The 26,432-nt window shown below is 41.3% G+C and overlaps 1 protein-coding gene and 1 pseudogene across 1 annotated transcript in view; both read right to left on the bottom strand.

The window, feature by feature from the left end:
* The window catches only part of LOC126070281 (elongation factor 1-alpha 1-like), a 52,172-nt pseudogene extending 45,952 nt beyond the window's left edge, over window positions 1-6,220 (bottom strand).
* Window positions 6,221-10,637: 4,417 nt separating this feature from the next.
* The window catches only part of GRM1 (glutamate metabotropic receptor 1), a 485,985-nt gene continuing 470,190 nt past the window's right edge, over window positions 10,638-26,432 (bottom strand). The window contains exon 8 of the mRNA XM_049903091.1: window positions 10,638-11,565. Within this exon, the coding sequence (XP_049759048.1) occupies window positions 10,638-11,565 (928 nt within the window). The remainder of the gene's footprint in view (window positions 11,566-26,432) is intronic.

Raw genomic sequence — 26,432 nt, 5'->3', positions numbered from 1 at the left:
GCAACACTCCTGCTCTCTGACCTGCTGATCTTGGGTTCTCCAGCCCCTGCAGCTACGTTAATCAGCACAAGTCTTGTGATCTTGGTATTCATTGATCTTCATAGCCTGTGAACAAGAGCTCTGCTCTCTGACCTGCTGATCTTGGCAACATGAATCAGGGAAAGCCTCTATCCATCTGACATTTCAGCCTCTGCAATCACTTGAGCCATTTTCTTGATACAAATCTCTCTCTATATATGTACTTACATGCTTTGCTGGTTTTGCTTCTCTAGAGAATCCAGCCTAAGGCAAAAAAACCTGTCAAAGGAGTATGGCCAGAATGCTCCTTAGAAGCAAGGATGGTGAGACTTCAACTCAAGTACTTTGGACATGTTATCAGGAGGGACCAGTCCCCGGAGAAGGAAATCATGCTTGGTAAAGTAGAGGATCAGTGAAAAAGAGGAAGACCCTCAAGGAGAGGGATTGACACAGTGGCTGCGACAACAGGCTCAAGCATAACAAGATTGTGAGAATGGTGCGGGACTAGGCACTGTTTCCTTCTGTTGTGCATGAGGTCACTCCGAGTCAGAACCAACTCAATGGCACCTAACAACAACAATCTTAGACATCAGCCTAAAGAAATAATATTTATATATAGAAATATATATAATTTACATATAGAGAAAATCTTTGGCATAAAATAATTCCTATTTATAGGATTAAAAAAAAAACAACCTAGAAACAATCTAAGTTTCTCACAATCAGGAAATGGTTAAATAAATTACAACTAAACCGAACCAAACCCATTGCTGTTGAGTGGATTCTGACTCATCGCAACCCCATACGACAGAGTAGAACTGCCCCATAGTGTTTCTGAGGAGCTGCGGGTAGATTTGAACTGCTGAACTCTTGGTTAACAACCAAGATCTTAACCACTGTGCCACCAGGATTCCAAATAAATTACAAGGTACACACATAATGAAGCTTATGCTAAATTGGTAAAAAATGTTTTTAATCATATGTTCCTGGGGTCCATTTAGGTTGTGAATACTAAGCAGGTTGCTTGAATAATTTACCTTAAGCCCCACATGCCATATGGCAAAGACCAAGCGTTTTTCAATTCTATTGAGTCTTTGGAGAAGGGAGAGGATTGCTTTGCATATACAGGCAGTCCCTTGGTTGTGAATGTCAGACTTACAGGCAACTAGTACTTACCCTTTAATATTATGTAAATTTGCCCTCACTTTGAAACAATTGAACCAACCCCTACTTGCAACAAATTCTTCATCAAAATTGCCTTTACTTGCTACACGTGCACCTTTTAAATCATTGAAAAGGCTTGGAGCCTTTTCTTGCACTTAAAAAAAGACTAAATAAGAACCATATGTACCTGTTCCGATTTACCTATATATTCTTAAAGACACACTCAGGAATGAATCTCGTGCATAATGTGGGAACTGCCTGTAACTTATTTGCACACTGCCTGCACTTCTGCCTCCCTTCTGTTACAGCTGCAGTTCTTGCAATATGTTTTAGCTCTTTTCCCTGCTGTTATTGTCCCTATGGATGTTCCCTGGATCTACCCACAGTGAATTCCTGGTTTGAACTGCCCATGTGGTGGCACTGACCCACCCTTGACCTCTAACATCCTTTGGAGCACTCTCTTCAGTTGTGGTTAGGCACTCAGGTATCAGGTGCTCCTGATCTCTGTTACTGATGTCACCTGCACCATTTCGCTGTACTGCTACTGGCTGGCTCTGACACTCTTGATCTAAAGCACTTATCTTTCCTTTGGGCCCACAAGGAAATCCCTGTCCCTTCTCAGGGCTTATTCTGAACTCTGTAAGTGTGTGGGGATGGGGTAGACTTGAAGACCTGCTTCGGCCTCCAGGGAAGAACGGCCTGGCAATCTACTTTCAAAAAAATCAACTGTTGAAAATCTTATGGAGCACAGTCTACTGTGACACACCTGAGGTTGCCATGAGTCAACGGCAACTGGTAGGTCCTTGGAGACCTGCTCTTACCATTGAGCCATACCACCCTCTCCACTGATGCACGCGCAGGATCTCTGAAGGCTAGGCTCTGATGGGTTTAACGACAACCTCTGCTGTAGAAGAAATCACTGCTTCTGTCCACCCAAGGTCTTTTGATAATATTTGCCCAGATGCCATTTCATTTTTCATGACCTTTTTTTTTCTTTTTCTTTTAGGCCATTTATTGCCTCTCCCCGTAACCTGGCTTCCATGGGACCCTTCAGTCTACCAGCTATGTTGCTACATATTTAAACCATGGGACCGGGGAACTTTGCTTACCTCTACAAACAGGTGATTCTTCAGCCCTGTGCAAGTGGAAACCCCAGCTATAGATCTTAACGCTAAATGAAAAAAGCAAGAAACAAAGTTATAAATGAAAGATGATGCTAACTCTAAAACCAAAGCTATTTACATGAAGATCACTGAAAGGAAAAAACAAAATATCCATGGTTTTAATATTTGGATGTTGTTGTTAGGTAACCTCAAGTTGGTTCCGACTCAGAGTGACCCTATAGGACAGAGTAGAAGTGCCCCATAGGGATTCCAAGGAGTACCTGCTGGATTTGAACTTTTGGTTAGCAGCTGAGCTCTTACCACTATACTACCAGGGCTTCTCTGGATGATAGGACTATATAGTTTTTTCTTTAATTCTCTAAATTTTTACAATGTATTTTATAACTTTTGTAATAGGAAAATGACAAAATATAAGAAATTATTACAAAACAAAAATCTAGAGATTAACAGTAAATTTATTTAGAGACAATTTTCATCCTAATGTGTGCATGTATGTGTGAGAGAGATTTTCTCTTTGTACGAAGAAACAGCAGCCTCTTTGGTTAATTCTAGAAGCTCCTGCTCTTACTGCAAACTCTCCACTATACCCTTGCTTTGCCTTCCACAGCTTTTTGTTTCCACATTTCTGTCTGTACTGGTATCTGAATTTGTGTGTGTATCCAAACCAAAACCAAACCCCCATCAACAAGTTGATTCGGACTCACAGTGACCCTATAGGACAGAGCAGAACTGCCTCATAGGGTTTCCAAGGCTATAAATCTTTATGGAAGCAGACTGCCACGTCTTTCTCCCGTGGAGTGTCTGGTGGGTTCCAACTACCAGCTTTTGGTTAGCAGCCAAGTGGTCTAACCTCTGTTCCACCAGGGCTTCTTTCTGTGTGTATAAGCTATCTCCATGTCTGTCTAGCTATCCATCCATATCTGTAGCAGATGCTGCTGGTGCCCTACCCATATCCTCTTGGCACTTACCATCCCCATACAGGCCAATCCGAAGTTTCTCCGGAGATAGGAGCCTACACACTGGGCGGGCTGGGAGTGCCTTGGAATTAACATTCAACTTCCTCCCCGGCAGCCCTCAACCAATGACTAACAGGAACTGGTAAATAAATGCTGCCAACTCCCTTTTCCCATAGGAAGCAGGGACAATTACGAGGCATGTTCTAGACTATCTCCCAGAGGACACAGCAGAACTGAGCCTATAGCTATAGCCTGTGTGGTAATGCACGCTTTCGTGGCTGTATCCCACTTCCTGTCTTAACTTTCCTACTGTGCTACAAGTGCTCCCAGGGGTCACTTCCCCCAGTAGACTACTTGCATTGAAATCCTCAACTCAGGATCTATCTCTGGGGAAGCCCAACCTAAGAATATACACTTATATACATTTAATTCTGTCTTAGTTATCTCAAAAAAAAAAAAAATTATTTTTTTATCTAGTGCTGCTATAATAGAAATACTGCCAGTGGATGGCTTTAAAAAAGAGTTTATTTCCTCACAGTAAAGTAGGCTAAAGGTCTAAATTCAGGGCTTCAGCTCCAGAAGAAGGCTTTTTCTCTCTGTCAGCCTTCTCATCAATCTTCTGCTGGACTAGGAGCTTCTCCGCGCAGGGACCCTGGGTCCAAAGGACGTGCTCTGCTCCCAGCACTGCTTTCTTGGTGATATGAGGTCCTCTTGTCTCTCTGCTAGCTTCTCACTTTTATATCTGAAGAGATTGGCTCAAGACATGATCCAATCTTGTAGGTTGAGTCCTGCCTCACTAACACAACTGCCGACTATCCTCCCTCATTAACATCATAAAGGCAGGATTTACAACATATAGGAAAATCAGACAATACCGGGAATCATGGCCCAGCCAAACTGATACACACATTTTTCTGAGGGGCATAATTCAATCCATGACACCTTCCCATGCATTTAGCTATCCCTGACTCCTATTTCCTGCAGGTTATAGTTGGCTCTGAGTAAGTAAAATGTGACAAGGCTGCTATCAAAGTTAACATGATTTTGTTAGGTGCCATTGAGTTGGTTCCAACCCACGGTGACCCTGTGTACAACAGAGAGAAACACTGCCTGGTCTTGTGCCATCCTCACAATTGTTGCTTTGTTCGAACCCATCATTGCAGCCACTGTGTCGATCCATCTCGTTGAGGGTCTTCCTCTTTTTTGCTGACCCTCTACTTTACCAAGCGTGATTGATGTCCTTCTCCAGGGACTGGCCCCTCCTGATAATACATCGAAAGTACATAAGACAAAGTCTTGCCATCCACACTTCAAAGAGCATTCTGGGTTTACTTCTTCCAAGAAAGATTTGTTTGTTCTTCTGTCAGTCCATGGTATAGTCAATATTCTTCACCAATACCATAATTCAAAGGCATCAATTCTTCTGTTTTCCTTATTCATTGTCCAGCTTTTGCATGCATATGATGCGATTGAAAATACCATGGCTTGAGTCAGGCACACCTTAGTTATCAAAGTGACATCTTTGCTTTTCAACACTTGAAAGAGGTTTTTTGCAGAACATTTGCCCAATGCAATACGTCCTTTGATTTCTTGACTGCTGCTTCCATGGGGGTTGATTATGGATCCAAGTAAAATGAAACCCTAGACACCTTCAATACAATCTTAGGCAGCAATAACAAAATAATGACGAAGAGAATCAAAGTATATATGTTCAGTGTTATGTCTAATTCTAGATGCAACACCTTTCAAAGGACACCCAAAAACTGGAATATGATCTTGACTTGAATAGAAGTTTAGAAGCTTACTAGTCAGGGGGACAGTTAAAGGAAATGAAGCTATTTGGCTTGGAGAATAAACCACTGAAGAGTGACATAGTAACTTTTCAAATAGCTGAAGGTTATACAGACAGAGGATTAACTTTGTTCAGTGTTTTTCCAGAGGGCAGAACTCTGACCACAAGATCAAAGTTGGGGATAGGCAGGTTTTAGGTCAGGAAAATGAAAAATTTTCTTATAATTGGAGCTTTCCTTGCTAAATCTAAGTTTCAAGTCACTGGAAATACACACATATGTAGGCCTGTGTGGTTCTCATAAGGAGCTCATTAAATTATCAGCATTTTTTCTCTGGGATTCCTTCAGGCTACTATTTTGTTGCATGCTGTTCTAGACCTCCTTCTCAGCTTTCCTGTTTCCTCCCATATCTTCTTTCTGGGTTTGTGCCCAAGTTCTGTTTTCTACCCAGCTTCATGGTTATGGACTTGCTCTCCCAGTATCCAGGCCCATCTGTCTTCTCCTTTTAAACAGTGACTGTGGGCAAAGGTGCTGTTCCCCCACCTCACTCCCCTAACCCTAACCTCTGTCAGCAGAGGCTTCTCACCTGGCTCCTGCCTGACCTAGAAAGAGGAACACGACACGGAGAATGGAGTCCTAAATGGAATGAGAGCTTATTTTAAATGACTTCTATGTTTCATTCCAACTCTAAGATTCTATGATGATTTCCCTTTTCAGTTTCTGTTATCTTTGTTCTTAATCTTGTTTCCTTTTATTAATTTATAGCTTTACTTGCCAGGTTGAACTGAGGGAATCAATCCGATTTCCAGTTTATAGTGTCCTTTTTTTTTTTTTTTAGTGTCCTTAGATCACCTCTGTAACTAGGCACTTCCTCTCCCCTATGTCCTCCTCCAGCTGGTATTGTCTTTCACCTTGTCTGAAGACATATACTTCAATAAGGAAGGAACTCCCGGGTAATGCCTCCTACATCAGTGATTTATGGTGCCCTCATGTACGGTGCTCCTTGGAAACTCTATGGGGCAGTTCTACTGTGTCCTATAGGGTCGCTATTAGTTGGAATTGACTCAACGGCACTGGGTTTTTTCATGTACGCTCACGGTGCACTTCTGCAGATTCTGTGTCTTACCTGCCTGTCTCCTGAAGAGGACGCTATCTCCTCATACTGCATACTGCCTGGCCAGACCTCTGCATCTGCTCAGTGGACACTGAATATTGCCACACTCTTGTGCAGGAAAACTGAACCTGCTGCCCATCGTGACAGCTCTTTCTGATGCCAAAAGGTGAGCTTATTGTTTATGTTAAAGTGTGTGTTGTTAAAGCAGGTCGAGCTGTGGTCAGTAGGTGGAAATAGAGAGCACTGCACGCCACAGGAATCTTGGAATAATTCTTCAGGGAATTCAGCTGGGAAAGTCCTGAGATGTTACAACATTCATTGACTTTCTCAGCAAACATTTACTGAGTACCTGCTTTGTCAGGAGGGCTCAGATGTTAGAAAAAAAAAAATGATTTCAAGCTAAAAGGAATTTACAATCTGAAAGAGCCATGTGAATTATAATTGCAGCGGTGGAAGTGAGTAAAATTCATGGGAATATGAGTGAGGGAACAGTCTCAACAGAGCAGCTCCTACATATCTTCCTAGGCTCTGGAGAAGAACTTGAACTCGCAGCTCTGAACTGGCTTAAGCTGGGGATTGAATGAATCCCTGCTAGGTACTTAGTAGCTAAGACATTTTGGGTAAGCTATTTCCATTCTCTAAAATATCTATGTGGCATTCATACTCGGAGGATTAAATAAGAATAAATGCAAAGAACCTAGCACAATGTCTGGCATAGAGAAGGTTCTTAAAAAGCATTGCTTCCTTTCTCTTTGATTCCCTTTCACAGTATTCTCTGTAGAAGTTAAGCAACAGCTACTCATGCATCATTTGTAGTCTCTGGACCCCGACCCCCACCTTTCCAAAAGTCTTCTTTATGGTCCAGATGAGTCATGTAACCTCCCATGGTAACTTAGGGCCTTGGGTTTATCTCTGAACTCCACGCTTGTAAACATTTTCCGTTTTCTCCTCTATCACTTTCTTTCTTTCATTTATTTATTTATTTATTTTTGTTTCTTTCTTCCAAGTTTTGTTTTTCATTCTCTCTCCTATCACTTTTCCTCCTGAGACACAGAGCTCCCATTTCAGTCCATTTTCTGGGCACACTGAAGAAACCTAGATGTCCCAGCCACTCCCCACTCCTTTCTGCCATCTAAACCCTTTATGATGCCATGAACATGGCTCTTATACCACCATGTTCTCTCTCTTAGAGATTCTTGGCAGATGTCTTACTTTGAAGGAACATCATGGCAGAGAAATGTGAATAGCAGAAACTCCCTTATTTTTGGGACCAGCGAAGTTTTCAGTGAAATGTAGTGGCTGGAACTTGGGGTGAACAGGAGAACATTGGCAAAGAAAGAAACCAGGTCCCCCTAAAATGTGAACCAAAGTCAGAGAGCCTTGCAGGACGTACACGAAACAAAGGTGGGGGGCTTTTAGATGCCTCTGTTTCTAGAACTCTCCTTGAGATCCAGGAGTTTGTCAAGGCCCACACTCTCCATTAGAAAGATGAATGGTAATGTCTTCCATTGACATGGCAACTTTAAATTCTGGATTCCATTTAAAATTGTTATAGCTTGAGATATAACCCTTCTCATAGTCAAACTTCACTCCATATTCAATGCCATCTACCTGTTCTGTGGCATGTACCCTTCACCTAGAGATGTTCTCTCCAAACTTCACCTAGAAGGGATGTTCCTGGCAAAATCAAACCATTGGCATTATTTCTTGTAAGAGCTTATTTCTATTATTATAACTTTTACACAACATAGAAGAAATACACACATTTAATAAATAGAAAATATTTATTATACAGCATCATCAAGATTATTTGACAAAAGGCAGTAACGAGCCAAAAGAAATACTTTTACAAGAAGCTCAACAACTGGAACAAGCACATATATTTGGGTAAAGAGTTTCTGCCCTTTTGGTATATGGTATGTGTGTGTATGTTTTCCTTTGTGAACAATTATGATATAAGAGCTAATACTCTATTGCATTTCAGAAAACTCATATTCCTGGTAATAGTAGGCATTTCCAGTAATAACATGTGTAGTGTTTAATGTGTTCACCAAATATCTCAGACCAAAACCTCAAAAAACTGACATCTTATATATTTGAATAGGAGACATTGTTTACTTTATCTATTTTTATTTTAAAAAAGGCAAAAGCACAAGTCCTGTAATGTCAAGGGTATATATTCATGGCATTAAGACAAAAAACAATTTTCACTAATAGTCAATTCCATCCTTGCCCTTGTTATTTTACCAGTTAGTAGAAATTGATCTAGTAAGCATGGAATCACTCATTTTTCTCATAAGCTTCACTACGATAGGCGTGTGGAACTGGAGTTCACATTTCAGCCACAAGGTCTTTTCACCAAAAGTGTTTTAAAGTTACTTTTTAAAGACAAGGAGGTTCATTCTTGACATGGGACTGACTGAAGTTGGCACTAGTATATGGTAAGACAGAAGAGACATGAGCTGCATGCAAGCATTGGATTGATTTTGAATTTTAGACAAATAATGCAGTGGGTATTGAAAGTTTCTAAGATGGTTTTTGGCTGAGAAATCAGTGGCTTCAACATGAAGGAAGCACATTAAAAATATGACTGAACATAAGGCATCAACAAAGAAATTTAAGAGATAAGACTCATTCCACAAATAATAGTAGAAATCAAAATGGCAAGAAAAATCTCTTTTATTCAGGGTAAACAGAGAGGGTAAAAATGGAACACGTGAATTACCATGGACATGGATATTACACTACAGTAAATACCAAAAACATGAAGAAAAATTTTGACGTGAAAATGCAGGCATAAAAGTACACAGAAAGAAAAATTAAAAGGAGCCAAAAAGTGATGGATAGATAAATATTTGAGAAATTCTGACCAGACTTTGATGTTAGCATATACTTTATGCACATAAAGCACACATAGCTGTGGAAAAATGCTTAAAAAACTAAAGTAACCTGAAGTACTCTAAATATTGTCTTTTCAATCATACATTTTAATAATACTGTTCGCAAGTTTATAAAACGTACGTTTTTATTGTTACCCAGTTTTTTTTTTAACTTTTAATATAACAAATTTCAAGCCACTTTATTAATAACATATTCACATATCATAAAATATCTGAAAAATACGTTCTCTCTTAGATGAGGAATGACCATCTGAGCTGCATCTGAAAAACTCTGGACCACGTCACTCAAACCTTCAAAAAGCTTCTGTAGATATTGGTGACAATGATATGCAAAACATTATTTGAACGTACAAATAGCTATACCTGAAGGACAGTCTTCTGGTTGCAGTTTGACTGACATTACGTTGCACAAATTTTATAGTCACCGGTATACAAGGACATAGGAACACAGTCACCCCTAGTTTAGTATTACAGGGACTTCAGTGATGATAGGAAAGAATCGTTTGCCATTGAAACTAGTAATAGTTGCTATAAGTACACCGTTAGGTTCAGAGATGGGTTTGTTTCTGCAGTACATACAGAGAAACAATGGCACCACATTGTACATACACTGCATCTGAGAAGTTCAACTGGTAAGTGTTGTTTGCTACAGTAAATGGAAGATAACAATTTTGTCACAGGGTTTGTTCTCTTTAACTGAAGGGCAACGGAAAGCCCCTTGGCACAAACACAAGTTAACCCACAAAAGTCCTTCTGCCACTCTCTGAACAATCTCTGGTTCTGGCCTTTTTCCAAAACCACCAATAAGGAGAATCATACATGGGGAGCTGATTGTGCTGACTGACTATTTTCAAAGCCTCTTCGCAGTCCTCCCTCTCTTAGCACTCCTGAGGAAGCACTTGGTGGTGATTATCTTTGCTCTTATTCCACTTTTCCTAAATAGAGAGCAATCACAGAGCAGCAGGATGTTCGTGCACCTTTTTCCAAGTGTTACAACAAGGCTGGCACACGATTGGGTGGGTGGGTGAAGAGAAGTGGGAGAAGGCTCAAGAGAAATGAGTCACTGTCCCATCCCGTGTTCACTGGCTGGTTCCATGCCTGCACCCCCTTCACCCACCGGCTCTGGCTCCACCATGCTCAGTATGAATACATGAACACCATTCAAACGGCACCTCCACAGTTGTCTCTTTTCAAGCTTGGCCAGTGTGGGGGGGCATGTTATGTCTGTGCACAGTTGTGCAAAGAGAAGATTTTTGTTGCTGATTTTATTTTTTTTGCCATAAAAGTTACATATCATATGGGATTGTGCTTTGTCAGAATTCCCTTTCTTCCCAGAGAAGGCTTTTGAATAATTCAAGAATCAGAACCCTTGCCTGGATCTTTTTTTTTTTTTTTTGCTTGCTGAGTACAGCCGCCTTCTCTCTCTCCTTAAGGCAGCAGCAGCTTCTCTTCCCTTCCTTTCCTCTTGACTTTGCCCTCTCCTCTCCGTTCTTTTCCTCCCAGCTTTTTGCGCATCTCTGGAGACCCAGGCTTCCTGACTTAGCTTGCTTTTCTATGTGGACACCTCCTCCCTACAGAGTGGAAGAGCTTTGCTTATAGTCCCTCAGAATGACAGAGGCGTAGGTCACGTTGGGAGGGGTGCAGAGCACCGACTCGGACACGGGGGAGCTGGGTACCGAGCTGCCCGAGGCCACCGAGTCTCGGAAAGGCGATGGGGGCGTCAGGGCAGGCGAGTCCTCTGGGGTCAGTTTGCTGGCCCCGGGCAGGTCCTCCTCTTCCTCTTCCAGCTCATCTTCCTCTGTGTTCCCCTCCCGCTCGTACACGTACTCCTGAAGGAGCTTGAACTGCTCGCTGTCGTCCTCGTCCTCTGCTAGGGGGGAGATGGGCTCTTCCCCGAAGGTGCTCAGCTGCAGTGGGAGCATTTGCAGGTGCTGTGGGGGTGGTGGGGGTGGGTACAGGGACCGCACCCCATTGCCCAGGCCGCCGGGGACAGCCAGCACCGCGTTAAAGTCAGGGATCCCAGTGCTGAAGCTGTTGACGACGCCCTGCAGCTGGTCCATCAGGGATTTCTGCTGTTGTGGTGGCTGCTGAAGTTGCTGCTGCTGCTGGAGGGGAGGGGGCAAGCCCTTGGGGATGACTGGGTCTGCCAGGAAGAGGGGGGTCTCCTCCGAGGTCAGGTGGGGCGGCAGAGGGGGGGTGGTCACCGCGGTCGGCAGGCGTCGGTGCACCACCATGGAAGGGCTGCGGGGAGGGCTAAAGCGAACCGGTTCGGCACCCTCCTCCTCCTCCACGTTGTAAAGGGTCTTGGTGCTGGTATCTGAAAAGGTCAGGCTCTTGCCGGAGCCTTGGTAACTTTTAGTGAGGGGCTTGATGACAGCCGTTTGGTTGCAGGCCATCTCACTGGTCTTCACGTGCACAGAGAGGCGCTGCCACATGTGCTGTCCTTTGGACACCTGTCTTCCACCTGGTTCAGACCATGACACAGACTTGCCATTAGAACTACGAATAAAATAGAGAGGGATTTATTTGCAGATGTATCATGCACACAGGGTAAAATACATAGAAAATATATACAACCCCAGCCCAATACAGTTGGACTACCCCCTCTACTCTATACCTTCCATCCACACCCCATCCCCCAATACACCCCCCACCCCTTATTAAAAATCAAACACTGAAAGCTGCCCTAACCACGGCTTGCCTCTGCAGCCGCACACAGTGATTCTACCCCAAAGCCAAGACAGGAAATTTTGATTCCAAAAAGCATTGGGTAGAAAAGGCAATCTATTGTAGAAGCAGCTATTTTCAATCTAGAGCTAAGATTTCATGAAGTTATTATCCACACACACATTTTAAGGCAATGATAAAACTGTTCACTGCAAGTCTTTGAAAGATTTCAAAAGCGATGGAGAAAACAAAAAGGCATCTTTGTTTATGTATGAGCCTCTACACATGGGTAACATAATGACTATAGCTCCTGTCCCTTTTCTTCTTAGTCCCTGAGGCAAATTAAAACCAACATATAAAGCTACTCTCATTGTCCTGGTGGCATAGTAGTTAAGTAGTTAAGAGTTATGGCTGCTAACCCAAATGTTGGCAGTTCAAATCCACCAGGCACTCCTTGGAAACCCTATGGGACAGTTCTACTTTGTTCTATAGGGTTGTTATGAGTTGGAATTGACTCAATGGCAATAGGCTTGGGTTTTTTGGGGGGTATTGTCCTGTAGGGTTACAAAAATATATCTTCTCAGGTGCCCATTTTGATTTGCAAGTATTTCTCCATTACACAAGTGGCATGATCATACACGTTGCACCTACACAGAAGAGAATAAAGCAGATGACAGAAAAACCCAGACTTATGCTGTATTTTAGCATTTCATACTTTTTGATTTTCTTTTTATTTTAAAATGTTATTCCCGATACATACAATGAATCATCATTTACATAAAGACTCCAATAGACAGCAGCTAATTTGGGATTTTCACACTGGAAATATTTGACTAGATGTGTTTGAAAAAAGATAGAATGGAAAAGCACCACAAAATACAAATACCAATATCCTGACTTAGGGCTCCTGCACAGTTGGATATAAATAGGCACAAAATAAAGACTCAGGCAAAGCAGTGGTTAGTGAGACAAAGACCCCTCCCTGGACCTTTCCTCACTGGTGGAGAAAAATCTTAGGGCACTAAAAGCCCCCAGCCTTACTAATTGTCATCTTCAAAAGACTTCCCCCCCCCGCCAAAAAAACCCAATAAAATAGAATTTCTCTCTTAAGAAGAGCAAATGAGCTGTGCTGTGTGCACATACACATATTCTATTCTGTATATTATAATCACTGTGATCTTACTTTTGGACTCTTAGCTTATTTCCTGTATAACTTTTAGCAGATGGTGGTACCTTACCATAAAAAAAAAAAAAAAGCATACTATTAATAACAACAGCGCTGATACTTAAATCAGGAAGTATTTTTTTCTTCTTTTTTATTGGTTTTCTTTTTCTCTGCGTCCATGAAAACAACAGAGAAAGTAGCACAATAATAACACATTTGTGACATTTAAAAGGAATAGAGTCAAATGAACATTTTTTTCCCCCCCTTAGCTGGAGGCATGAGATAGACTGTTCTGTATCATAATCTTTTGTTTGGAAAAATGTAGGAAATGATCAGTAGTTAACAGGATGGTTTATTTAATCATTTTGAAAATACAAGAATGAATACTTCCAAAATTTTGTGTGAGCTTCACGTCTATGATTCGGGTAATGTTTTGACATTTCACATTTTAAAATCCTGAAAAGTAAAGTGAGCTAAATAAGTACAGATTAGTATAGAAAGTCTGATACCAATTATAGAAAATTCTAAATGTAAAGGTCTCTAAGATAGGTATAATGGCTAATATTTTGGCCTCATTATTTGGGTAAAAAATAGTTGCTCAATATATCTGATAATCTACCTGTACTTTTAATTGTCCAAGAAAAATCTCATCTTAAAACTACTATATTGAAAGAAATGATAAATTTGTAAAATATATGCTTAATATACTTTCCGAGAATGTATGTGTACTTGTACATTGCTAAATTATTGACTTACCATCACCGATGTTAGGGTAGCCAACTCTCTTCCAAGTTGAACAAACTAAAGAATAGGAAGGTGTGGTCCCTGGCAAGAACAGGCCATCAACTAACCAGCTAAAGGCAAGGCCAAAGACCACTTCTGAGTTGGAACTCCAGGTAAACTCATCCCCCACTTTCATTTTCTCATATTCCTCCATTCACTACTCTACTTACACTCTTTCCCTTTTTATGGATTCAATATGCCTTTTTCAATATCCTAGGCATTAGCGAGCTAAAATGGAATGGTATTGGTCACTTTGAATCAGATAATCATATGTTCTACTCTGCTGGGAATGACAGCCTGAAGAGGAATGTCGCTGCATTCATCATCAAAAAGAATATTTCGAGATCTATCCTGAAGTATGACGCTGTCAGTGATAGGATAATATCCATATACCTCCAAGAAAGACCAGTTAATATGACTGTTATTCAAATTTACACACCAACCACTAAGGCCAAAGATGCAAAAATAGAAGATTTTTACCAATTTCTGCAGTCTGAAATTGATTGAACATGCAATCAGGATGCATTGATAATTACTGGAGATTGGAACGTGAAAGTTGAAAACAAAGAAGGATCAGTAGCTGGAAAATACAGCCTTGGTGATAGAAATGATACTGGAGATCTCATTGTAGAATTTTGTAAGACCCATGATTTTTCATTACAAATACCTTTCTTCAATAATGTAAACGGTAAGTACACAAGTGGACCTCATCAATGGAAAACATAGGAATCAAATTGACTACATCTGTGGAAAGAGATGATGGAAAAGCTCAATATCATCAGAACAAGGCCAGGGGCCTACTGTGGAACAGACTATGAATTGCTCATGTGCAAGTTCAAGTTGAAGCTGAAGAAAACTAGAATAAGTCCACCAGAGACAAAGTACAACCTTGAGTGTGTCCCACTTGAATTTAGAGACCGCCTACAGAATAGATTTGACACACTGAACACTACTAACCCTTCAGTTATTATTATTGTAACCAGATGAGTTGTGTAATGACATTAAGGACATCATACATGAAGAAAGCAAGAGGTCATTAAAAAGACTGGAAAGAAAGAAAAAGCCAAAATGAATGTTAGAGGAGACTCTGAAACTTGCTCTTGAATGTCAACCTGCTAAAGCAAAAAGGAAGAAATGATGAAGTAAACGAGCTGAACAGAGGATTTCAAAGGGTGGCTTGAGAAGACAAAGCAAACTATAATGACATGTACAAAGACTGGGAGTTAGAAAACCAAAAGGGAAGAACATGCTCAGCATTTCTCAAGCTGAAAGAAGTGAAGAAAAAATTCAAGTGTCGAATTGCAATAGTGAAGGATTCTATGGGTAAAATAATGAAAGATGCAGGAAACATCAAAAGAAGATGGAAGGAATACACAGAGTGACTGTAACAAAAAGAATGGTTGATGTTCAATCATTTCGGGAGGAAGCATACAATCAAGAGCTGATAACTGATGATACTGAAGGAAGAATTCCAAGCTGCACTAAAGACTCTGGCAAAAAACAAGGCTCCAGGAATTGACAGAACACCAATTGAGATGTTTCAACAAACAGATTCAGCACGGGAAGTGCTCACTCGTTTATGCCAAGAAATTTGAAAGACAGCTACCTGGCCAACCAACTGGAAGAGATCTATATTCATGCATATTCCAAAGAAAACTGATCCAACCTCATGTAAAAATTATCAAACAATATCATTAATATCACATGCAAGTAAAATTTTGCTGAAGATCACTCAAAAGCGGTTGCAGCAGTACATCGACAGGGAACAGCCAGAAAGTCACACTGGATTCAGAAGACATGGAATGAAGGATATCATTGCTGATGTCAGATGGATCCTGGCTGAAAGCAAAGAATACCAGAAAGATGTTTACTTGTATTTTATTGACTATGCAAAGACATTTGACTATGTGAATCATAACAAATTATGGATTACATTGAGAAGAATGGAAATTTCAGAACATTTAATTGTGCTCATGAGGAACTGGTACATAGATCGAGAGGCAGTCATTCAAACAGACCAAGGAGGGTACTGCATGATTTAAAGTTAGGAAATGTGTATATCACGGTTGTGTCCATTCACCATACTTATTCAATCTGTATGCTGAGAAAATAGTCCATGAAGCTGGACTGTATGAAGAAGAAAGGGGGATTAAGATTGGATGAAGACTCAATAACAACCTGCAATATGCAGATGGTACTACCTTGTTTGCTGAAAGTAAAGAGGACTTGAAGCACTTACTGATGAAGGTCAAAGACCACAGTCTTCAGTATGGATTACGCCTCAACATAAAGAAAACAAAAGTCCTCACAACTGGACCAAGAAGCAACATTACGACAAATGGAGAATAGACTGAAGTTGTCAAGGATTTCATTTCACTTGGATCCACAATCAACACCCATAGAAGCAGCAGTCAAGAAACCAAAAGACACATTGCATTGGGCAAATCTGCTGCAAAAGACCTCTTTAAAATGCTGAAAAGCAAAGATGTCACTTTGAGGACTAAGATGCACCTGACCCAAGCCACACATGGTGTTTTCAATCACTTCATATGCATGTGAAAGCTGGGCAATGATTAAGGAAGACTGAAGAAGTGATACATTTGAATTATGGTGTGGGCGAAGAATATTGAATATAGCATTGACTGCCAAAAGAAAGAACAAATCTGTCTTGGAAGAAGTACTGCCAGAATGCTCCTTTGAAGCATGAATGGGGAGACTGCAGACTACGTCTCACATATTTTAGACATGTTATTGGGAGGAACCAGTCCCTGGAGAAGGACATCATGCTTGGTAAAGTAGAGGGTGAACAAAAAAGAAGAAGACCCTTAAGGAGATGGGTTGACAGAGTGGCTGCAACAATGGGCTCAAGCATAACAAAGATCATGAGGATGGTGCAGGACTGGGCAGTGTTTCATTATGTTGTACATAGGGGTCACTATGAGTTGGAACTGACTTGATGGCACCTAACAACAACATGTCTTTTCCAGAAAATATAAATCTCTTATTTGCTGCTTTTCCCAGATGTTGAGTAGATTCCAACTCATGGTGACCCCATATACATCAGAGTAGGATTTACTGTATAGGAATTTCAGTGGATGATTTCTTGGAAGTAGATCACCAGGCCTTTCTTCTGAGGTGCCTTTGTTGGACTTGAACCACTAACTTTTGTTTAGCTTTGAGCACATTAACTGTACCACCCAGGGACCCCTATTTGCCCCTTACCTTTCTTAAATCTGTCTTACTATACCATCCCCCCATGTGTCTGTCAGCTTGTCATACTCTGGGGGCTTGCATGTTGCTGTGATGCTGGAAGCTATGCCACCGGTATTCAGATACCAGCAGGGTCACCCATGGAGGACAGGTTTCAGCTGAGCTTCCAGACTAAAACAGACTAGGAAGAAGGACCTGGCAGTCTACTTCTGAAAAGCATTAGCCAGTGAAAACCTTACGAATAGCAGCAGAACACTGTCTGATATAGTGCTGGCAGATGAGCCCCTCAGGTTGGAAGGCACTCAAAAGATGACTGGGGAAGAGCTGCCTCCTCAAAGTAGAGCCGACCTTAATGACATGGATAGAGTAAAGCTTTCGGGACCTTCATTTGCTGATGTGGCACAACTCAAAATGAGAAGAAAAAGCTGCAAACATCCATTAATAATCAGAGCCTGGAATGTACAAAGTATGAATCTAGAAAAATTGGAAATCATCAAAAATGAAATGGACTGCATAAACATCGCTATCCTAGGCATCAGTGAGCTGAAATGGACTGGTATTGGCCATTTTGAATTGGACAATCATATAGTCTGCTATGCTGGGAATGACAACTCGAAGAGGAATGGTGTTGCATTCATCGTCAAAAACAATGTTTCAAGATCTATTCTGAAGTACAATGCTGTCAGTGATAGGATATCTATATGTCTACAAGGAAGACGAGTTAATACGACTATTCAAATTTACGCACCAACCACTAGGGCCAAAGATGAAGAAATAGAAGATTTTTATCAGCTGCTATAGTACGAAATTGATCAAACATGCAATCAAGATGCATTGATAATTACTGGCGATTGGAATGAGAAAGTTGGAAACAAAGAAGAAGGATCAATAGTTGGAAAATATGGCCTTGATGATAGAAACAATGCTGGAGATCGAATGACAGAATTTTGCAAGACCAATGACATCTTCATTGCCAATACCTTCTTTCACCAACATAAATGGCGACTATACACGTGGACCTCGCCAGATGGAACACACAGAAATCAAATTGACTGCATCTGTGAAAAGAGATGACAGAAAAGCTCAATATCATCAGTCAGGACAAGGCCAGGGGCCAACTGTGGAACAGACCATCAATTGCTCATATGTAAGTTCAAGTTGAAACTGAAGAAAATCAGAGCAAGCCCACGAGAGCCAAAATACGACCTTGAATATATCCCACCTGAATTTAGAGACTATCTGAAGGATAGATTGACACATTGAACACTAGTGACCAAAGACCAGACAAGTTGTGGAATGACATCAAGGATAACATACATGAAGAAAGCAAGAGGTCATTGAAAAGACAGGAAAGAAAAAAAGACCAAGATGGATGTCAGAGGAGACTCCGAAAATTGCTCTCGAACATTGAGTAGCTAAAGCAAAAGGAAGAATTGATGAAGTAAAAGAACTGAAAAGAAGATTTCAAAGGGTGGCTCAAGAAAACAAAGTAAAGCATTATAATGACATGTGCAAAGAGCTGGAGATGGAAAACCAAAAGGGAAGAACACGCTCCGTGTTTCTCAAGCTGAAAGAACTGAAGAAAAAATTCAAGCCTTGAGTTGCAATAGTGAAGGATTCTATGGGGAAAATATTAAACAACACAGGAAGCATCAAAAGAAGATGGAAGGAATCAGAGTCATTATACCAAAAAGAATTAGTCAATGTTCATCCATTTCTAGAGGTGGCATATGATCAGGAACCAATGGTACTGAAGGAAGAAATCCAAGCTGCTCTGAAGGCATTGGCGAAAAACAAGGCTCCAGGAATTGATGGAAAGTCAACTGAGATGATTCAGCAAACAGATGCAGCACTGGAGGTGCTCACCTGTCCAGCTCCCTGGCCAACTGACTGGAAGAGATCCATATTTATGCTTATTCCCAAGAAATATGATACAACTGAATGTGGAAATTATAGGGCAATATCACTAAAATCACATGCAAGCAAAATTCTGCTGAAGATCATTCAAAAATGGCTGTAGTAGTATATTGACAGGGAACTGCCAGAAATTCAGGCTGGTTTCTGAAGAGGACATAGAACGAGGGATATCATTGCTGATGTCAGATGGATCCTGGCTGAAAGCAGAGAATACAAGAAGGATGTTTACCTGTGTCTTATTGACTATGCAGAGGCATTCAGTTGTGTGGATCATAACAAATTATGGATAACATTGTGAAGAATGGGAATTTCAGAACACTTAATTGTGCCCATGAGGAAACTTTACATAGATCGAGAGGAGTTGTTCAGATAGAACAAGGGGATACTGATTGCTTTAAAGTCAGGAAAGGTGTGTGTCGGTTTTATTCTTTCACCACACCTATTCAATCTGTATGCTGAACAAATAATACAAGAAGCTGGACTATATGAAGAAGAATGGGGCATCAGGGTTGGAGGAAGACTCATTAACAACCTGTGTTGTTCAGATGACACATGCTTGCTGAAAGTGAAGAGGACTTGAAGCACTTACTAATGAAGATTAAAGGCCACAGCCTTCAATATGGATTGCACCTCAACACAAAGAAGACAAAAATCCTCACAAGAGCAAAGATGTCACCTTGAAGACTAAGGTGCACTTGACCCAGGCCATGGTATTTTCAGTCACATCATATGCATGTGAAAGCTGGACAATGAATAAGGAAGACCAAACAAGAATTGATGCCTTTGAATTGCGGTGTTGGAGAAGAATACTGAATGTACCATGGACTGCCAAGAGCATGAACAAATCTGTCTTAGAAGAATTACAACCAGAATGCTCCTTAGAAGCAAGGATGGTAAGATTGCACCTTACATACTTTGGACATGTTGTCCAGAGGGATCAGTCCCTGGAGAAGGACATCATTCCTGGCAAAGTACAGGGTCAGTGGAAAAGAGGAAGACTGTTCAACGAGGTGGATCGACACAGTGGCAGCAACAATGAGCTCAAGCATGACAATGACTGTAAGGGTGATGCAGGACCAGGCAGTGTTTTGTTCTGTTGTGCATAGTGTCGCTATGAGTCGGAACCGACTCAGCGACACCTAACAACAAACAACAAATGTACCATCCAGCCTCGGTGATTTGTTGGCATCATCAATTGCCAAGGAAAAGCTTTCTTCCCCCAAATGCCTTCCTTTCAATGCTCATTAAGAAACTCATTGAACTCAAATGCTGTCTATGTCTTCATTGAACTTTCTGCATTTAAAAAAAAAAAACAACAGTTCCCTTGATAGCGAGTCTGGAGCTATTTCAACCAACAGTTATATACCCCAACAAAACATTGCCTAAGTCTTCACATATACTAGCAAAAAAGACATCCTTGTATCCCTGGGAAACCCTAAGGTGACCCCACTTACTTACTCACATGGATTGTTTTCCTCACTATGCAGAAGTTCTATTTAGGCCTCTTTTAAAACCATGTCTTTCCATATGTTAAGGCTATTAATCATCTTAACTAATTCACAGTTTAGTTCTTTTTTAATTCAGTACCCTCTTACTCCAGTAGTGGGAGATTTCCACCATAGCTGTCAAAATTAGCAGCCCTTCTTCCCCTCAGAGTCTTGTTGGAGATTTGCTGTAAATTACTGTGTAATTAGGAAACAGTTCTAATGCCCCAGGGCATTTATCTGATTAAGATAAACTTTTTTTTTTTTTTTTCTTTTCAAGGACAAAATAAATTGCTTCCTAAAACCTGGAGATAGTGAAGGAAATGCTTCATCTCATAGACACTGAGCAGAGTATAAAGTTTGGTCCTGCATCAGTCATTCCTAACCGGGGGCTCGTAGACAACCCCAGTGGTCCATGCATCTACAGATGCATCAGGCATTGTCTTTAGACTGAATAAATACTATGTCTTTGTAGGTAATGTACTGCTATTTTTGAGCGTATGTAAGATGCTGTTATGATAAAGTATGCTGTTAGGTACAAGGGTAACTAAATTCTGAGTAGCTTTTTTTTGTGTCCTGTATTCAATGGCCAGTAATAAACTTACAATCATAATCATAGCTTCAAGGGAAGGCTTCATAATGTGAAAGGGAATTCTCCTATTTGAAAAGGTTGGGCCTCCATTGCTGTGACAGTAAAAGTGCTTAAAATATGGGACAGGAAAAAAAGATAAATGCATTCTAAAAAGGTGATATTCCCATGAAATAAAACTTTCATTTAATTACAGATTAATAGGTCGTGCTTCAGCCATAAGCTTCTTCCTTCTATTATTTAATTTCACTTGGTTTCCTAATCTTAGGTAAAGCCATATGGCTTAGAATTGTCACAAAGTACCCCATCCTTCTTGCTCTAACTTTGAAAGACAGACCTCAGGCCTAAAACCGTCTCATATTTGAAGTTCAAATAACTCGGGTGGCTAAATAAATTTATTAATATTAAAGTTATTAGTTGAAATAGCTGTTAGGTCTGCGAGGAACTAGAAGGGTATAGGATGGTGTACCTGATAGTGTGCAGGGTTAAGTAAGCCTGGGGCTGCAGTTCCAGCTTCAGCAGTTTTAGCATCTTGCTTTAGTTGTTGTTTCATTAGATAAGTATCATAATTCCCCCCAACCAACAGAAAACCCAATATTTACAGCACTAAAGAGAAGGGTTGGGAGTGGGTGGTATAAACAGATTAGTGTGTCTTTGGCATTCAGAGTGATGCTGTCTGTTCCATTTGTTTCAGTAAGAACTAGTTATGTGTGCAGAGTAAGCTGCTCTGGGCTCCACAGAGGTCTAAAATGGGAATCCCAGTGGGTGGGTGTTTGAGATCAGGAGGGAGGGATCCTGTACAAGCTGCTTGAGGGAGAAGCTTACACAACACCTGTCTCCCTTCTGTGAATTCAGGTCCCTGCCACTAGGCTTAATAGCTCCTCAAAAGACATAGGAATAGCATCCAGAGAGCCAGAGACAAGGCAAGATCTTCACATGAGGAGGGCAGACTCACTCCTTGGGACCTGAGGAGGTTAGTATTTGTTTTGTCTGAAAGTGAGAACGGAAACAGGCTATGCCATCAAGCCCCAGCATGGGGGCGATGGCTCACCAGGTTATGAAAATGAAATCCAAAGCCACAGGGCTGCAGGCAGTTCTGTTGTGGCCTCTGCAGCTGTAGCTACAGCTGGGGCAGAAGGTCTTTCAAGGAAAGGACGATGCTGCCCCAGCAGAGAGAGAACAAAAGGAAGGCTAGTGATATGGATGTCTGACTGTTCTCACCCCATGGGTTACAAGCAGCTGGTACCAGAAGGAAGTTGAGAAGTGGTTCTTGGGGAAGCTTAGGCATAATTCCACCTTTGTCTTTAATACAAAGATCCCCATTGACTTCAGTTTCACTTCTTGAAAACTTGCCAGAAAAATCTGCATATTCAGTATATACTGTCAACCCTGGGAACCTATCTAAACATAATTAAAATTGTCACCTTTTTGGCTCCTCACTGCTTGGGAGATAGAGAATCTCCGAATGTATTATTTAAGACAAATGATTTTTGATCATATGACAAATCAGTAGTTTTCTGGTGATACTAAATCTTAAATAGCACGGTGAGTTTTATCCTTCTCCCCTTTGATTCTAACCTGACTATAATCTAATAAGAAAATCATTTGTCTTGCTGAATCTTACAATATCACATAAAAAATCTAAATGTACAGTCTACGTCTTAAGTCTTTAGATCTATCACATCCTACATCCTAAAGTTATATGATATGGGAGAAAAGACAACTGGAAGAAAATCAGTATGCCTTTATTAAGCCCTGTGCTTTCTTTAATGAACCATTAAAGAAAAAGACACCCATAAGTGAAATTATCTCCTCAAAGTCAATGAAGTATGGAAGGCCCCGTAAACTTTATAAGGGCACAGGATCTACTCTATTGAGAAAATTGTCAAGTCTATTTCAAACTAAAGAGTCGGATTCTGATGGTTACTGAACATTTTCTAAGTATTTTAAATGGCCTTTGGTTCCACCTGATCTTGATTACTGGCTGATGAGGGAAAGTCTAGTGCCTAAAAAAAAAAAATTGAAAACACCTTGTTGGTACCAGCGCTATACCAGGCGTCATTAAATTCCTCCAGGAAGTATAAATGATGCTAAGATGATGTTTCCTTTGAAGGAACTTCAGATGATTATCATTTCTCTTATGCTCCATGCTACCAGAACTCTGATTTTAACAGCAAGCCATTTGGTATTCTTCAGCTCTCCCAAGAGTCCTCACAATTGGCCCTGGCAATATACAGCAGTTGCATTGCTTGGCTGCGATCATTCCTTGGGGGCAGGATAAATCTAGGCAGACCGTAATGATCCAGTGGGCAGCTTTATTCCCATCACTAGTTCCCTTTGCCTTGCTGGTTTACAAAAAGTGTTGGAACTGAAGGTCACAGAAAGAGCATATCTTTTTCAAAATCTTTTGTAGGAACAACTAAAATTAAAAATCTATGATGCACGGCTTTAAAACTTCCAGTCTTTCTGACCCCATATGTAGTAGTTTCAAGAAGAAAACCCTGAATGAATCCTGTATTGAATGTTCTTAACAACCAACCTGTTAGTTTTGCTGACCATTGCATGATTTTAAAATGCAGCCATGTGTGGTTGTCACCCACCAAGGACATACCCACTTTCAGGCATTTCTTTTGCTTTTAGGCACTCACCTTAAAGTCATGAACTGATAGTCGACTCTCCTCTCTCTCTGGCCCTGCTGGCATGAGAGAACCAGCATGTCCACCCATCCCTACCAATCTCTTTTGACAAGCAGCCAGCAGCTGTCACAATTAGGATCTCCTTGCTGTGTCCTTGGTCAGACTCACCCTCTGGCGCATAAAAGGCTCAATGCCTTTTGACATGGGTGAATGACAGCAGTTGTGCCCAGCCAGACTAAAGTGGCTGTGATTTAGACGTGCAGAGGCTTTCCAGCCTCCACCTGAAGCGTAATGGCAGGATAATCACACATACTCCCTCTAACAGTCAGTATGATTTGGTCAAGACCACATTCTTTCTATTTCAGGCTCTTTAGGGCACATCAGGAAGGAAGAGCACAGACTTCCCAATGCACTTCACTGAGTAAAAAGGGGAGAGAGGCTCTGGCCCCATTCACCAGCCTCCACGGCCAAGTTCAGAAGCAAACATTTGAACCAATTGAGCTCTTTTCATCTGAAGAGCTATTCAAGCCACAGACACCTCATCAGTGGGCTCCCTCCTGCTGCAGGAATGTGTACCTTTGACTCTCCCAGGAGTTTGAAGGGCTGTAAAGGAACAGCTGAAAATGACCACAGACTCCGTGCACAATGAATTGAACATAGTCTATGTTCTTTTGTTAACTTAAAGAGACACTGTCAAGATCTACAGGTCAAAAATAGGACCAGACATGCACTGTTTTTATCAGATGGAGGAAATCTGATAAAAAGCACTTCAAATGCTGGGAAAATGATATGACTTTTCTTAAAAAAAAAAAACAAACTCACTTTTAGTGGGACTCACAAAACTTTTGTGTATTCCCCAGGGCGTGGGAGGCACCCAGCAGAGGCTCATGCTGGCTTCCACCCCCACAAAGTGATATGACAGAACTCTTCCAGAAGTTCACATTATAGCTTTTACTTTAATGCAGACAGGATCATTGCAAACGTTTGTGCAAACAGCAAAAAGGCAAAAGAAAAAAAAAAAAAAAAAAGAAAGCTCTGTTTGCCAAAAAGAAGCTGACAAATTTGTAAAGGGGCAAAATTCACTTTCAAGCTTGTGAGTGGGAGTCACAAACAAAAGTGAATCTCCAGAATCGGAAAATGTGTTGCATCGAAACATAAAAAGCAAAAAAAGACCAAAACTAACGACTTGACAGTGTCCTTTTAAGAACGACGGACAATCAAGTTAAGGCAGTCGTGCAAACCACGGCACGGTAATGAGTTCCTCATCCTTGATGGCATGCACCACATCTGTTTCCATGTTAGAAGGTGGGAGAACCCAGGAGAGAGAAAGCAAGAGGCAAACCACTAATTTTTTTTTTTTTTCCCATGCAGCTTCTCTTACACATTCACTGCAGTGTGGGGGCTTTCAAAGCTGCACATGTGCCGACGGACATTGGCTGGTGGGCGAGCATTCTGGCTGCCTCTTCCTGGGGATTGAAAAGAAAAAGACACCCAGTGAGTGAGTGGTTATACATGTGTGCAGATATGGTGATTACACCACTCAGGTGGTGCCTGGTCCTGCCCTGGGTCTGGGCTTGGCCCCTGAGCTTGTCTCCATGACGTCTCCATCTCTGTTTTCCCTCCACTGCCTGGCCATTTCTGAAAGCCACATCAGTGGGGTGCAGTACCTCTGTTGCTTTGGGGGACCATCTTTCACCAAATGGCAGATGCTTTTTCTGCTGTGCATGTCTGGCCCAGAATGTCTCTTCTCCCCTACTTCTGATTTACCCCTTCACTCCTCATGGCCGTCGACTCAACCTCCATCACACTAATATAGGTAGAACATTTCCCCCACTGCTCCACCTAGAGGAAGTTCATTGATTTATATCTTAATACTGCAACTGTTAGTTACAGTGTTAATTTTCCTCCTTATAATGTCACCATAAAAACAATGCTGTCACTTCACATAAAGTCTCATTTATCTCTTGGATTTCATAGATAAAATGTGTCTAATGATGGGGAGAGGGTGAGCACCAAGAGACCAGCCTGTAGAGATTAGATTAGAGAACCTCCCACAAGGGACAAATGACATCTCATTCCCAGATCGAATGAATGTACAACACATAGGGCTATCTGCCCTCTGTATCATTTTGACAAGGAGAGAAGAACACTGGCTAGCAGGACAAGGGTAATAAGGCAGCCATGGCCCTTTGGCCCTTCCATGATTTGTTGGCATAAGGATACGTGGGTTTTCCATGAGTCAAGTAGTTCTTCAGAAGGTGATGGGCTAGAGCCACCATGTTGGCAATCCATGTAAGCAGGTTGCCTGCCATAGGAAAGAATTCCAGGAACAAGATGCTAAGGGTGAACCATCAGAGATTCTGGGGTTTATAGGGATGAGGTTGGTTGAGTTGGAGGGAATCTCTCATGTTAAGGAACTGTGCAGTGATGCAATTCCCTACACCAAAACCAAACTGCCATCGAGTCTATTCTGATTCAAAGTGACCCTAGAGGACAGAGTAGAACTGCTCCGTAGAGTTTCCAAGGAGTGCCTGGTGGATTCGAACTGCTGACCTTTTGGTTAACAACCATAGCTCTTAACCACTACCCCACCAGGGTTTCCAATTCCCCAAAAGCTCCCTAAAGACTTATAAATGTTCTCTATGAGTTAGCATTAGCTACCTACCACAAATCCTGTTTATAAGTATCCAGTATTAACCAGAAGGGAACCACAGCACCTCCAGGAAGTCAAAGACCTTTTCCATCTTTTCTACATTTTTCCTCACCAAAGTAGACAGAGGAATGGAAACCCAGAAGAGAGAGGGGAAGAGATGTAGCAGAAGCAGACTCTGCCTCTTCCCATTCTAAGATTTTTTTAGGCTGAGGCCTGGCGGATGCTGGGCAGGAGAGATATGAGTTTGTAATTTGAAACAAGA

This window comes from Elephas maximus, chromosome 1 (assembly GCF_024166365.1).
Source record: "Elephas maximus indicus isolate mEleMax1 chromosome 1, mEleMax1 primary haplotype, whole genome shotgun sequence".
Taxonomy (NCBI): domain Eukaryota; kingdom Metazoa; phylum Chordata; class Mammalia; order Proboscidea; family Elephantidae; genus Elephas; species Elephas maximus.
Note: the sequence above shows the minus strand (reverse complement) of the source record. Positions and strands in the feature narration are given on the sequence as shown.